The sequence below is a fragment of the Jatropha curcas genome, chromosome 9, assembly GCF_041381405.1.
Source record: "Jatropha curcas cultivar XTBG-Jc1 chromosome 9, XTBG_Jcur_1.0, whole genome shotgun sequence".
In the NCBI taxonomy this organism is placed as follows: domain Eukaryota; kingdom Viridiplantae; phylum Streptophyta; class Magnoliopsida; order Malpighiales; family Euphorbiaceae; genus Jatropha; species Jatropha curcas.
In genome coordinates this window covers 24222520-24238538 of record NC_143159.1, presented here as the reverse complement: position 1 = coordinate 24238538, position 16019 = coordinate 24222520, and the positions used below count along the sequence as shown (strand labels likewise).

The following is a 16019-nucleotide window of genomic DNA, read 5'->3' as shown; positions in this document are numbered from 1 at the left end:
AGTGAGTTCCCAGGCAAACTGCGCGAGCGCGCGATGAAGGTCGCGAGCGCTTACAGGCCAAGGACCAAGTACGCGAGGGCGCACTTCACAGTCGCGAGCGCGAGATGTGCCAAATGAGAGTCAGAGAGTTTGCGAGCACAAGTCGCGAGCGCATACTTGAAAGTCGCGAGCGCGAGATGTGTCAAATGAGAGTCAGAGAGTTTCAGGTGAAAGTCGCGAGCGCGAGAAGGCAACGCGAACTCATCATGCAATTCGCGCGCGCGCTTCCAGCCTGCACTGTCTATACTCTTTTGATCATAACTCTCAATATACAACTCCAATTTGGATGATTAAAAACCCATGTAAAGCTAACACATAGAGGAACAAATCACTCTTCTATGACACTTCCTAATTCCCTCAATAAATGGGGTCAAAATCAAGATGAAGTTACTGGTAAAATTTCCAGCAAACTCTGTTTCAACAAAAACTCAATATTCACTTCATTTATTCAATACCTCCCCTGTTCTCCCCTGTTTCTCACCATTACCAGTCCTCCCACTCAACATGAAGCAATATATCTCATTAGCAACACACCACACAATTCTCATACAAGGAAAAATGGAAATAACAAGAGATATCAAACCTTTACTCCAAAAGCTTGAGCTCCTCTTTAGCTTCTCTTCTCCACACTCTTAGAACTCCCTTCACCTATAAATAAGAATTCTTATGAATTCTAAAATAATAACACCAAATGATTCAATTATGAACTTCAAGAAGGTTTACTTACTTGGATAGAAGAAAAGTTGAAGTTAAGGCTTAACTACCATGAAAATTGAAAAGAAGGTGGAAGAGGAAAGGAAGAAAATGAAGATAAACATGAAAATGGGAAAGTGAAAATGTGTATTACGGGTAGGCCATCAAAAATCAAAGGATTTTATGGAAAACTTCCTAAATGGTACCTCAATTGGTAACAGGTTACTACTAAAGACCCAAGCTCAATCTTTTAATACAAATCAATCCTCACCCACATGCTATATCTTTTTCTCTCACTTAAATAAGTCCACTTATAAGCTCATTCTACCCCAACCGGGTTTGGTTCAACTCGACTCAACTCGACTACTCAACTCTATGCTAAGACTCAACTCGGTAGGATGTCACAATTCTCCCCTCCTAAATAAAAACTTCGTCCCGAAGTTTACCTGTTATAAACAATTGCGGATACTGTTGTCGCATGATATCTTCAGATTCCCAAGTTGCCTCTTCTATCTTATGGTTCCTCCAAAGAACTTTTACCAATGTTATTTTCTTGTTCCGCAATTCCTTAGTTTCTCTGGCTAAGATCTGAACTGGTTCTTCTTCATAAGTGAGATCCGGCTGAATTTCAATCTCTTCTGCTGATAACACATGTGATGGGTCTGATCTGTATCTCCTTAACATTGATACGTGAAAGACATTATGAATTCGATCTAAGGTTGAAGGTAACGCTAGGCGATAGGCTAATGGTCCTACGCGTTCAACAATCTCGTATGGACCAATGAACCTAGGGCTAAGCTTACCCTTTCGTCCAAACCTTAGGATCTTTTTCCATGGTGAAACTTTCAGAAATACCTTATCACCCACCGAGTACTCAATATCCTTTCTCTTTAAATCAGCATAGGACTTCTGTCGATCACTTGCTTCTTTCAGCCGTTTTCTGATGATTTCCACTTTCTCTTCTGTTTCTCTAACCAAATCTGGCCCCAAAATCTTCTTCTCACTAAGTTCCGTCCAACACACAGGTGTTCTACATGGTCTACCATACAATGCTTCATATGGTGCCATCTTGATGCTTGATTGATAGCTGTTGTTGTAGGCAAACTCCATGAGAGGTACATATCCGTCCCAACTGCCTTCAAATGCTATAACACATGATCTCATCATGTCTTCCAGGATTTGAATGACTCTCTCTGATTGGCCATCTGTTTGAGGATGAAATGCAGTGCTGAAATGCAATCTCGTCCCTAATGCTTCCTGCAGTTTACCCCAAAACTTCGATGTAAACCTTGGATCACGATCCGAGATAATTGATGATGGAACTCCATGTAGTCGAACTATTTCTCTAACATAAATGTCTGCTAACTTGTCCAGAGAATAGTCCATCTTGACTGGTAGAAAGTGTGCGGACTTAGTTAATCTGTCCACGATCACCCATACTGCATCATGCTTCCGCTGCGTCTGAGGTAAGCCAGTAACAAAATCCATCGTGATCTGATCCCACTTCCATGTTGGCACTGTTATTGGATGAAGCAACCCAGATGGTAATTGATGTTCTGCTTTTACTTGTTGACATGTCAAACATCTTGTTACAACGTTTCCGATATCTTTCTTCATGCCCGGCCACCAATAGCCTTTCTTCAAATCTTGATACATCTTGGTACTACCTGGATGCATTGTGTATGGACTGTTATGAGCTTCATGCAGAATCTTTTGTCTAAGCTCCCCTATCTATGGTACAACAACTCGGTCTTCATAGAATAAGACTCCACTGTTATCCAATTTGAATTTCCCACCATGATCTTCCTGTACTTGTTTTACCCATAGTGCTGTTTGTGCATCTTTCTTCTGTGCCTCTGCAACTTCTTGAACCCAAGATGGCTGTACTTGCATCTGTGCTAGAATAACTCCCTGCTGTTGCAACTCATACTAACTCTCATGGTTCTCAAAGCAAACAATGATTTCCGGCTAAGGGCATCAGCTACCACATTAGCTTTGCCCGGATGGTAATTAATAACATAATCATAATTAGCCAGAATCTGCATCCACTTCCGTTGTCTTGAATTCAAATCTTTCTGTGTCGGTAAATACTTTAAACTCTGATGATCTGTGTAAATGTAACACTTTTCACCATACAGATAATGCCGCCATACTTTGAATGCTAGAACAATGGCTGCCAGTTCTAGATCATGGGTCGGATAATTCAATTCATGTGGCTTCAACTGTCTGGAGACATAAGCGACCACTTTCCTATCTTGCATGAGTACACATCCTAACCCGATATGAGAGGCATCACTATAAATCTCAAAGTCTTTACCTGACACTGGCTGAGTCAACACTGGTGCTTCAGTTAACTTTTTCTTCAAAGTGTCAAAACTCTGCTGACATCTATCATCCCATTGGAATACTACCTCTTTCTTCACCAATCTTGTTAAAGGTGATGCAATGATGGAGAATCCCTTTACGAACCTTCTGTAATAACCGGCTAAACCCAGAAAACTTTGAACTTCTGTAACATTTCTGGGTGGTCTCCAATCAATAAAAGCTTCAATCTTCTTAGGATCCACTCTGATACCCTCCGATGACACCACATGTCCTAAGAAAGAAACTTCTTCCAGCCAAAACTCACACTTACTGAGCTTGGCATACAGCTGTTTATCCCTCAAAGTTTGAAGTACAATCCGCAAATGTTTATCATGTTCGGCCTTATCTTTGGAGTAGACCAAAATGTCATCTATAAACACCACCACAAACTGATCCAGATATGAATGAAACACGCGGTTCATGAGATCCATGAAAACCGCTGGTGCATTTGTGAGACCGAATGGCATGACTAAAAATTCATAGTGACCATATCGGGTCCTGAATGCAGTCTTAGCAATATCTTCTTCCTTTATCCGCAACTGATGGTATCCCGACCTAAGGTCGATCTTAGAAAACATACCTGCACCTTTTAGCTGATCAAACAAATCATCTATTCGAGGCAATGGATACTTATTCTTGATTGTCAGTTTGTTCAGTTGTCTGTAGTCAATGCACAGTCTGAATGATCCATCTTTCTTCTTTACAAATAACACCGGTGCTCCCCAAGGTGATACACTGGGTCTGATAAAGCCTTTATCCAATAACTCCTGTAGCTGAATCTTTAACTCTTTTAGCTCGGCTGGCGCCATTCTGTAAGGGGCAATTGATACTGGTGCTGCTCCAGGATAGACATCTATGGTAAACTCCACTTCCCTCCTTGGTGGTAACCCTGGTAACTCTTCTGGAAATACATCTGGATAATCACACACTGTTGGTATATCTTGCACTTCTAGCTGTTCTTTCTCTGCTTGTAATGCACATACCAAGTATGCTTCACAACCTTTCTGAATTAATCTCTTTGCTGCCATGGCTGATATCACATTACCCAGAAACTCTCGCCGCTTCCCGACTACTACAATCTCTTCCCCTGCTGTTGTATATAATGTCACCCTTTTCTTTGCACAATCAACTATAGCCTGGTGTCTGGATAGCCAATCCATACCCAGAATAACATCAAATTCTCTAAATGGTAACTCCATAAGATCTCCGGGAAACTCTTTTCCATGAATAACAATTGGACATCCTTCGACCACTGTATGAGTTTGTACTACATCTCCTAATGGATTAGTAACCAACATACCCTGACTCACATATGAAACTTCTAACCCTTTAACCCAAGGTTTAGGTACACTAATGTATGAATGAGATGAGCCAGGATCAATTAAAGCATAAACTGTATGATCACATAAGGAAAACTCACCAACTATTACATCTGGAGCTTCCTCATCTTCTCTGGCTCGCATAGCATAAACCCTGGCTGGACCTCTAGTATCAGGTCTGTCCACAGTCTCTGACTGCTGTCTCTGCCCTCCGGAGCTCTCACCTCTACCTCTGCCTGTTATGAACTGCGTAGGAACTTTTGCCCTCTTCGGACAATCCTTCTTCTGATGGTCTGATGCTCCGCATATCCAGCATTTACCAGTCATCAACCAACAATCTCCACCATGCCGTCTGCCACAATGCTCACAAGGTGGAAAAGTATAACCGGCTGACTCTGCACCTCTACCGGTGCCTCGACCAGTTCCTCTGCCTGAACCTCGACTACCTCCGGCAGAACTAGCCACAACTGATACCGCTGGCATGTTAGCACCCCTGGCTGTGCCTTGGCTAAAGGAAAGTCTAGCACTAGCTGAACTACTAGCACCTCTGAATCTCTTGCTTTCTGACTGATATGCACTGGGTGCACTCTGAGTCTGGTCTCTCCTCTGCTGAGACCGCTGGCGTCTGGTACGCTGACTGGCCTGAATTCGCTCTATCTCCTGAGCTGCCTCTACCAAAGCTGAAAACTCTCTGCATCTGGAAGCTACCACTCCCATCTGAATCTCATCGTTCAGGCCTTCCTGAAACTTTTTACACCTCTCGGCTTCTGTAGCCACTATCCCCTTACCATACCTGCTGAGCCTGGTGAATTCTCGTTCATATTCTGAAACTGACATTCTGTTCTGCCTCAGGTATAAGAATTCTTTCCTTCTTGCATCTAGATAAGCCTCTGTGATGAACTTTTTCTTGAATTCATCCAAGAAGAATTGCCATGTCCGCTGTTCTGCTGATACCCGCTGCTGAACAGTAATCCACCAGGTATATGCCTCATCTATGAGCAATGATGTGGCACAAACCAACTTGTCCTCTGGTGTACATTGTAATTGTTCCAGGACTCTCAATGTCCCATCTAACCAATACTCAGTTCTTTCTGGACTGTCATCCTTGTTAGCACTGAATTCTTTCGCCCCATATTTCCGAAGCTTCTCTAGTGGGGGCTTCCTTTCTCTTTCTACTACTATTGGTGCTTGAGGTATCACCCCTGCAATCTGTCGAAAAGTATCTGCAAGTTGCTTTAACAACACCTCTTGACCTGGTGCTAGTGGAGCCTCACCCTCCACTGGCCTGGAGGCGTGTGACTCGCTCTCACCTTCTTGTGACATCCTCCTAAAAGAATAACAACTGCTTAGTTCATCAGGGTAGACATGGCATGTACACTATACTGACTTATGCATGCAAGCCCGGGGAAACTGAACCTAGGGCTCTGATACCAAAATTTGTAACACCCCTTCCCGGTCCACCCGTAAACCCGAATGAACCGGACCGAGGCGCTACAAACTGGTTGACTGTGTGGTCTGACATGCTGAAAACATAATGTATATTGCATAGAATAACATGCTGATACTGTATACAAAAATAATGTATTTTATATTTACAAAACATGATACTAGTTTACAAAATGAGATGGGCCCAACTGTGTGCCCTGTACATGCCATAAAAAGGATAAACAAAAATACACATCCGTATGAGTAGCTACCCTGAAGACTGAGTCTTCTACAGATGAACTGCAGCAGTTGTAAGCTGACTCTCTACTGTCCAATCTCAAAACCTGCGAGTTAAACAGGTAACTCGCTGAGCAAATAAAGCTCAATGGGTATCTCAACATATAAGAAACAATCAAGCACATACATAGATAGAAAGAACCATGTAAACACATATGGCACATATAAGCACACACATCATGATACTTGATTATCCTTTGTACTGTTTATCATACTGTATAATTTGTCAAGATATCTGTATGGCTCCATAAGGTTATAGTGAAACCGAAGTGATAAGAAAAACTGTATGAAACTGGATGAATACTGTATGCTTGGCTGCTATGGCCTGTATAATCATATCCACTCAACGGCCTGTAGCCGGAGTACCAAACTGTATGGGGCGCAGATCTGCTATCCTATGTCGCGACATAGCCTTATCTACATGGTTTCTACCTAACCTCAATGGAGCATAATGTTGGTATGTCAAATAATATAACACAACATCATAATAATAGCTCATAACTTCATAAATCATAATGTTTATTTGATTTCACATCATTTGCATGCTTGAATGTTGGTTTGATACATGATTTAATGTTGTATTTTGATGTTAAAATGATTGGAGGCACATAAGTGAAGCAAAGGAATACAATTGCATTGAAAAAGAAGTCCAAAAATGCAGGAAACATAAGTCGCGAGCGCGCCTTGCAAGGTCGCGAGCGCGTAATGCAGAAAATAAGAGACAGTGCGTTATCGGCACAAGTCGCGAGCGCGTACTTGAAAGTCGCGAGCGCGTAGTGTGCCACATGAGAGACAGTGAGTTCCCAGGCAAACTGCGCGAGCGCGCGATGAAGGTCGCGAGCGCTTACAGGCCAAGGACCAAGTACGCGAGTGCGCACTTCACAGTCGCGAGCGCGAGATGTGCCAAATGAGAGTCAGAGAGTTTGCGAGCACAAGTCGCGAGTGCGAGATGTGTCAAATGAGAGTCAGAGAGTTTCAGGTGAAAGTCGCGAGCGCGTAACTCAAATTCGCGAGCGCGAGAAGGCAACGCGAACTCATCATGCAATTCGCGCGCGCGCTTCCAGCCTGCACTGTCTGTACTCTTTTGATCATAACTCTCAATATACAACTCCAATTTGGATGATTAAAAACCCATGTAAAGCTAACACATAGAGGAACAAATCACTCTTCTATGAAACTTCCTAATTCCCTCAATAAATGGGGTCAAAATCAAGATGAAGTTACTGGTAAAATTTCCAGCAAACTCTGTTTCAACAAAAACTCAATATTCACTTCATTTATTCAATACCTTCCCTGTTCTCCCCTGTTTCTCACCATTACCAGTCCTCCCACTCAACATGAAGCAATATATCTCATTAGCAACACACCACACAATTCTCATACAAGGAAAAATGGAAATAATAAGAGATATCAAACCTTTACTCCAAAAGCTTGAGCTCCTCTTTAGCTTCTCTTCTCTACACTCTTAGAACTCCCTTCACCTATAAATAAGAATTCTTATGAATTCTAAAATAATAACACCAAATGATTCAATTATGAACTTCAAGAAGGTTTACTTACTTGGATAGAAGAAAAGTTGAAGTTAAGGCTTAACTACCATGAAAATTGAAAAGAAGGTGGAAGAGGAAAGGAAGAAAATGAAGATAAACATGAAAATGGGAAAGTGAAAATGTGTATTACGGGTAGGCCATCAAAAATCAAAGGATTTTATGGAAAACTTCCTAAATGGTACCTCAATTGGTAACAGGTTACTACTAAAGACCCAAGCTCAATCTTTTAATACAAATCAATCCTCACCCACATGCTTTATCTTTTTCTCTCACTTAAATAAGTCCACTTATAAGCTCATTCTACCCCAACCGGGTTTGGTTCAACTCGACTCAACTCGACTACTCAATTCTATGCTAAGACTCAACTCGGTAGGATGTCACAGGTAGGATTTACTCAACTTGAAGTGAGCGGCAAGCGGAGTGCTTACTGGTTTAGCATTCTTCATATTGAACCTCTCTAGAACTCGTTCAATATATTTTTCCTGCAATAACCATAACCTGCATGACTTTCTGTCTCGGATAATCTCCATTCCGACAATTCGCCTTGCCGATCCCAAATCCTTCATGTCAAATGCTTTTGACAAATCATTCTTTAACTTGCTAATCATATGTGCATCTGGTCCAACAATTAGCATATCATCAACATATAAGAGAAGGATGATAAATTTACCATCAGGGAATTTCTGGACATATACACAAGGATCTGCATCTGTCCTTTTTTAGCCTTGATTCACCATGAAAGAATCCAACTTTTTATACCATTGTCGCGGCGCTTGTTTCAACCCGTACAAGCTCTTCTTCAAGCGACAAACGATGTCCTCTTTTCCCTTGACCTTGAAACCTTATGGTTGTTCCATATAGATTTCTTCCTCTAGATCCCCACGTAAGAATGCGGTCTTTACATCAAGCTATTCTAACTCAAGATTCAAATTGGCTACTAAACCTAGCACAACTCGAATAGAACTCATTTTCACAACTGGTGAAAAAATCTCATCAAAGTCAATACCTTTCTTTTGAGTAAAGCCTTTGACAACCAATCAAGCTTTGTATCTCACTAGGTTGCCATCATCTTTCTTCAGTTTGTACACCCATTTGTTCTTGAGTGTTCTATTCCCTTTTGGAAGTTTCACCAGCTCATATGTGTCATTCTTTTTCAAAGAATTCATCTCTTCTTGCATGGCCTTTGTCCAGCAATCTCTGTCTTTGCAAGATTGCACATCTTGGAAGCTTTCTGGCTCCCCCTCATCAGTAATCAAAATGTAATCAGAACTAGGGTACCTTGTAGATGGTTGGCGCTCTCTGGTTGACCTTCTTAACTGAGGTTCAACTCCTTCTGGTGTAATGGGGTTCTCTGGCTCCCCCTGCTCAACACACTTTGCATCACTGTTATCATCTACAATTGTCTCTTGATCCCCTACGACTGGCTCTTCTTCTTTTTCTCATTCTGATTCTGACATTCCTCCTCCTGTGGCATCATCTGTAGGAATACTTTCTGGTGTAATATCAACAATACCATCACTTGTGCATTCTTCACAAGTTGTATCTGCCACGATCTCATTCTCGTGGAATACTACGTCTCGGCTCCGGACAACTTTCTTTGGATCCCACAACCTATAGCCAAACTCTTCGTCTCCATAATCGACAAAAGTGCAAGGAACTGACTTGTTATCAAGCTTTAATCTCTGCTCCTTCGGAACATGCATGAATGCCTTGCAGCCAAATACCCTCAGATGAGAGTATGAAATATTTCTACCTGTCTAGACCTTCTCTGGGATATCAAAATCCAAAGGTGCTGAAGGTAGTCGGTTGATTAGGTAGACAGCAGTATTGACAGCTTCTCCCCAAAATGGCTTAGGTAAGTTGGCCATTTTGAGCATGGATCTGACTCTCTCAATAATGGTGTGATTCATCCGTTCAGCAATGCCATTGTGTTGAGGCGAACCAGGAACTGTCTTTTCATGCCTGATACCATGCTGACTACAGTAATCTCTAAACTCCTTAGAGATATACTCACCACCATTATCCGTGCGCAAACACTTCAATGCCACTCCAGTCTCCTTTTCCACCATCGGGTGGAATTGCTGAAAGTGCTTGAATACTTGGTCTTTTGTGCGCAACAAATATATCCATGTTTTTCGCGAGAAATCATCAATGAAGGTAAGAAAATACCTACTTCCTCCAAGTGATTCTACTTTCATAGGACCACATACGTCAGAGTGTACCAACTCCAACTTGTTGTCTCTCTGTGTAGATCTTTTCAAAAATGAGACATGATGTTGCTTCCCAAGTAAACAATAATCACAAGGGTTTATTTTACCTTTGGCTAATGGTATGAGGGACTTCTTAGCCAACATATTCAACCCTTTCTCACTAACGTGCGCCAGCTGCCTATGCCACAAATTTGGTGAAGCATCATCAGCAACTGTATTAAGTTGTCCCGCACATATTATTGCATGCGTCTTATACAGCGAGCAACATAATTTTCCTCTCGCCACCACCAAACACCCTTTGGTGAGTTTCCAATTACCATCACATGTATGATGGTGATAGCCTTCCTTGTCCAGTACACTCACAGACAACAGGTTCAACCGAAGATCGGGGATATGTCTCACATTTTTAAGTGTTAATGTGCACCCGACACTTGTCTTTATGCAGATATCACCGATTCCCACCACTTGCGAGACACTATTATTTCCCATCCTAATAGTGCCAAAATCTCCTGCTTTATAAGTGGAAAAGTATTCCCTTTTTGGAACACAGTGGTATGAAGCACAGGAGTCTACTATCCACTCGGTATCTGCATCTCCAACATGACAGCAATCTGCATCATGAGTGACTAAGTCACCTTACCATCTTCTCCTGAGACTATAGCAAATGTATTTTTGTCATTCTCCTGTCTTCGGTCTGCATTATCCTGTTTGAGTAAACGACAATTTCTTTTGAGATGACCCTCCTTACCGCAATGGTAACATTTTCTCATCTCTCTGGACTTGGATCTACCACCAGACTTTACATGCCTTGGACCTCTACTCTTGCTCCGGCCCCTATTCTCTGTGATAAGGGCTTGTGAACTGGTATTGGCAACGTCTCTTCTTCGTAGTTCTTCATTAAGTAGTCTATTCTTTACCATAGACATCGTTACCACACCATTTGGAGCTGAGTTACTCAATGACACCACAAGAGTATCCTAACTATCTGGTAGAGATCCCAACAGTACGCATGCTTGCATCTCATCTTCTAAGGACATACCGCTAACTGCTAACTCAGTTACGAGTCCTTCAAAATCGTTCAGGTGTTGTATAATTGATCGTCCCTCTGACAGCTTCAAGTTCATGACTTTACGCATCATGAAGACTCCCTTGAGCATTCGTAGCCTCATACATATTCTCTAATTTCTTTCAGAGAACTTGGGGATCTTTTTCATTTCTCACGTGATTGTACAGGCTAGCATCTATCCATTGGCGTATTGTACCCAATGTTTGCTTTTTTAATTTATCCCACTGCCTTTCTTTCATTTCCTTCGGCTTTGCACTGTTACCTTCAATTGGATCGTACATTACAATTGAGGTAGTCCTCCATTCTGGATTTCCACATTGAATAATTCGAATCCGTCAATTTGATCATTGCCCTGTTGTTAGCCATGTCGAATTCACATGAATAGTAACTTTGTAGAAAACTGACAGAATTTAACAACCAAAGGCTCTGATATCAGTTGTTGGGATTATAACTGATCCCGAGTGGGGCCCGCGGAAAAATACCGATGGTAAAAATAAAATAAAATTACTACTACCACATATACCTCCAATAATTTCGTATTGGATATTGACGATCGAATCCACTAGAAATAATAATCACGGTAAAAATTAAATAATTACCGTAAATGCCAAATGAAAAATAAAGACACCGAGATTTACGTGGTTCACCCTTCAACTGTTATGGGCTACGTCCACGGGACAAAAACTCCGAATAATTCTTCCACTAAAAATAGTAGGTACAAAAGAGATTACAAAAATAGTGGCACTCTAAGTGTTTCCCAAAAAACACCCCAAAATTACAATCCTCACTATTTTCTCTCTTTCCCAATTTTTGGAACACTTTGCTAAAATTCTTTACACTTAATCATATATTCCTATTCCATTTGTTTTTATACAATCTATCGAGGGAAAACCTTCTCCTATAAAGCGTTATTAACGTGTCCACCGAATGGACGCGTTAATCACGCATCCACTTTTTTCTTTTTCTTTTCTTTCGCAGCCTCCTTTGAACAACAAAAAAAACGTGCCCTTTTTTTTCTTTGTTCAAACTTTATATGGGTCCCACAACCACTCATTTTTTTATTTTCAAATTTGTGTGGATACCACGTGTTGGAGGGATCCCACAACACATTTTTATCTTACCAAATTGACAACAATCTTACCCAATCGTATAGGATTGAGTAAAATCTGTCCTTTTAGTTTAAATTGGAGCCGGAGATATAATATATTATACAAAATATTTTTATTAATTATTGATTTATCATTAATATTTAATATGATTTCAAATGTTCAACGGTCAATAAGTTGGAGGACAAACTCATTTATCAACCCAGTCAATTCCCTCAATATAAAAATCTAAACTCATTTTCAGTCAAATAGACAGAATTTGATAAATTCTTTAAATTTAGTCCAATTGACTTGTAAATAAGTTGCTGTGAAACTCTCTAAAAGGAGAGAGAGAAAAGAAAATAAAAGAAAAGTTGAATGTCATGTTATGTAGCTCCCGTTTTATAGTTAGAAGAAAGACTAATTTCTTCAGGTCCGAATGGTGAGACGAGAGACTAATCTCTTTCTGATTGACGAGCGACTTAATTCTGCGATCACCAAGGCAGGATTTAATGCGTTTCAATCACTAAACCAAGCTATCTTGGATGGATGTGGTTGAACGTTTTAATAGCAAATGAAGCGATAAATGTTAATCATTGAATATTGCACATGACTTGAATTTCACTTTAATTATTTGGTAAATAGGAAAAAAATAAAAAGCAACAACCATGCAATACCCCAATTAACTGATTGTTTACAGAGAAAACGAAAGAAAAAGAAAGGGAAAGAAAAGAGATGGAAATTAAAAGAGCTGAGGAGATTTTACAGATGGTAAAATGACATAACAACATAATTTGAAAGCAATTTCAGTACCAAGAAATGAAAGCCGGTTAGACTTATTTGGAGACTTTTTGATTACACAAAAGCATCTCAACAACTTGTTTCATGGTTGGTCTTGCATCTTTATCTTCCTCTACACATTTTAAAGCTACCCCAACAAGAATTTCCACCTGAATCTTATCATACTCCCCTTCCAACTTAGCATCTAAAATCATTTGCATCCTCAAATCAACATTATTTGTAGCATCATTAATCGTTTCTTTCACCCAACTAACCAACCTTCTGTCCTCTACTGCTGTTGGGTTTTTTCCGGTCACTATCTCCAATAACACCATTCCATAGCTATAAACATCCACCTTAGAAGTAATTGGCTGATTAAAAACCCATTCAGGTGCAATATAACCCCTAGTTCCTCTAATTCTTGAAAGCTTTGAAACTTCATTGTTGTCCTTTTTTAATGGGCGAGACAGGCCGAAATCAGACACCTTTGGCTGGTAATCACTATCTAAGAGTATATTTTGAGGCTTCACATCACAATGCAATACCCAGTCCAAACACTCTTCATGTAAGTAAGCAAGACCTTTTGCAGTACCTAAAGCAATACTAAACCTCTTCTCCCAATCAAGTCTATTTGAAGAAACATTTTCTGCTAAAGACCCATTTTCCATGTATTTGTAAACTAAAAGCCTGTGTTTTCCTTCTGCACAATATCCCCAAATTTCTATTAAGTTCATGTGATTCAGTTTTCCAATTATACTAACTTCTGCCCAGAATTCTGCTTCTCCTTGGTCACTAGCTTCATTGATCAGTTGCTTTACTGCTGCAACTCTTTGATCAGATAATATGCCTTTATATACAATTCCTCCTGCTCCCCTTCCAATCTCTTGGCTGAAACCCCGAGTCACCTTTTTTAACTCATCATATGTGAATCTCCGAAAGCCAGTTGCATTTTGAAGAAAATCTTTACCAATAGTTGAATCCGGGTCCTGATGAGTTCTTAACAAGAACCACCATGTAAAGAAAATAACAAGGAATTCAACAATTCCAAGTATGCTTGTAAACCAAAGGATAAACCTTACTGTTTCATTTGCTTGGCTTTTTGTATACACTCTGTCAAGTTGTTTGATAACTTCACCGGAGCAATCTAGCCTGTTGACTTCATCGATTTGTTTGATAGAAGGAAAGTTAAGAGGACTTGTTTTTGGCACTTTTAAATATATATTTCCTGGAAAATTCACTGAACGATGACCGTTCAATAGCAGGGGTTTCACGAAACAATAAGGGACATCATCAGGATAACCTTGCTTCGTGAATCTGAATTGGAACCCTTGGCAATCACATCTTTCTGAACATACACTTTTACAAAGATCTAATGTCTCATTTGGAGAGAACCGATAGTCATACCCATAAAAATCAAGATGAGTTAGTTGAATGTAAGTAGTCTCATTTGGAGAACAAGAAAGGCTGAATTCTGGTTCACAGCCCATAGACCAATCCTTAGCATCCTGAAACTTAAACCCTGTAAGACAAGAACATTTCCTACCAAAATAAGGATCATAGCTGCATGCACTATTAGGTCCACAAATCCCATGAATCCTACATGGATCGGACATGGCTTGCCATGAAACACTCCATTTATCTCTTTCATCTGCTCGACTATACAATCGAAGATTTCCATCAGAATCTATTGTTAACCTTCTTTGCAGTTCCAATCCATAATCCGCTGACCTAAAATGAAATGCATCAGATGAACTGAAATTCCCTAAAATATCCAAAAAAGCACTTCTACTATTGTTATAAGTATTTCTTCCAACGGTAAAGCTCAAGATCTCAGGATCTGGCCAGTAAATGCTTTGAGTATCAACACCATCATAAAGAAGGCGAAGAACATTATCTGTGTCGAAGTAAAGCTTAAAGAATCCTGAACTATAGTTGCTTTCACTTCTTGATGACACAAGTTGCTTATCACCGGTGAGTGCCTGAAGAGTCAGGATAGTGTTCGTTGGAAAATTGAAACTTTGCCATAAAAAAAAACCTTCCAAGTTCTGCAGTACAAGGTTTCCATTATCTAAAATGGACAAACGAACTAAAGATTCTGATACTGTGTCCGTTGACCAGACTGTGAGTTGGCCTGCATCGGTTAAGATAAGATTACCAGATTTTTGCAAAGTGAGCTTTGAACGTTTCCCATTTACTGGTGCGTCCCGGTTTGCCATCCAAACTATGGTGCAGTTGTTAGTGCAGAAAGGTTCATTATACCATATGGCAAAGCAGTAAGCGTTTATGCCGACGGGGAAGAATCCGGCAATGAAAGTGCCTTTAGGTGAAATCAAAACATCGTTTGTGTTGTCTACTGATAAAGATGAATCTTCGGTTAAGTTATCGAATGCTGAAATCAATAATAATGGAGAGGATAAAAGTAAAGGCAAAGCAAGAAAAACAAGTGATGTTGCCATTTATTTTGTTGTGCGAAACTTGTTAACTTGATAGCTGTGAGTTTGCTATTTCCTTACTGCTGCTATATAGAGGGGATTGGGAGACCAATTCAATAAAAAATATTGATAAAGTGGGAATAATTTTTAAATAGTCTCTATTTTGTTGGATTGTTCTATCATGGGCCTCATAGACCAAGTCTACTTACGCCCACTTAGGTGTTAAAATCAATTTAGAAAACCTCTAGATATTTGAAGAAAATTCTAGATGTTAACCTAAAAAATCATAATGTCATATGTTAAAACAATATTATATAAAAATATCTATAATAGCACTGTGAATGAAATTGAATAATATAAAACAAAATTATGATATTTTTTAATATTAAAAACTAAAAAATGAGTATATTAACAAGTAAAAGTGAATGATATAAAAAATTGAACGAATATGAATAACAAGTATGATTAACGTGAAACGTATGTTATGAAAAAAACTAATTTATACTATATATAAATGTAGAAAAAAGAGAGAATAATATGATTCGATAACACCTTTGATGAAATTTGAATATTTTAGAATAACCTTAGCCATAACTAATTAGAAAATTATATTTTATTAGCTAATTGAATATAATTTACTAAAATTATTTTTTAAATAAATACATGTATATAACTAACATTTCAAAATTTAAAAATTTTTATCTTTTTTTTTTAATAAATATATATGATAATGAGACATTTGAAAAATTTTTATATTTT

The 16019-nt window shown here is 39.5% G+C and overlaps 1 protein-coding gene across 1 annotated transcript; it reads right to left on the bottom strand.

The window, feature by feature from the left end:
* Nucleotides 1–12713: 12713 nt before the first annotated feature.
* Nucleotides 12714–15394, bottom strand: LOC105640131 (putative receptor protein kinase ZmPK1). The gene has a single exon (XM_089726115.1). It carries the CDS (start codon nt 15282–15284, stop codon nt 12885–12887), a length of 2400 nt encoding a protein of 799 aa, XP_089582241.1. The 5' UTR covers nt 15285–15394; the 3' UTR covers nt 12714–12884.
* Between the last annotated feature and the right edge of the window lie 625 nt (nt 15395–16019).

Bases quoted from the DNA above. Each gene is read 5' to 3' on its own strand.
- LOC105640131 (XM_089726115.1), bottom strand. From the start codon at position 15,284: ATGGCAACATCACTTGTTTTTCTTGCTTTGCCTTTACTTTTATCCTCT.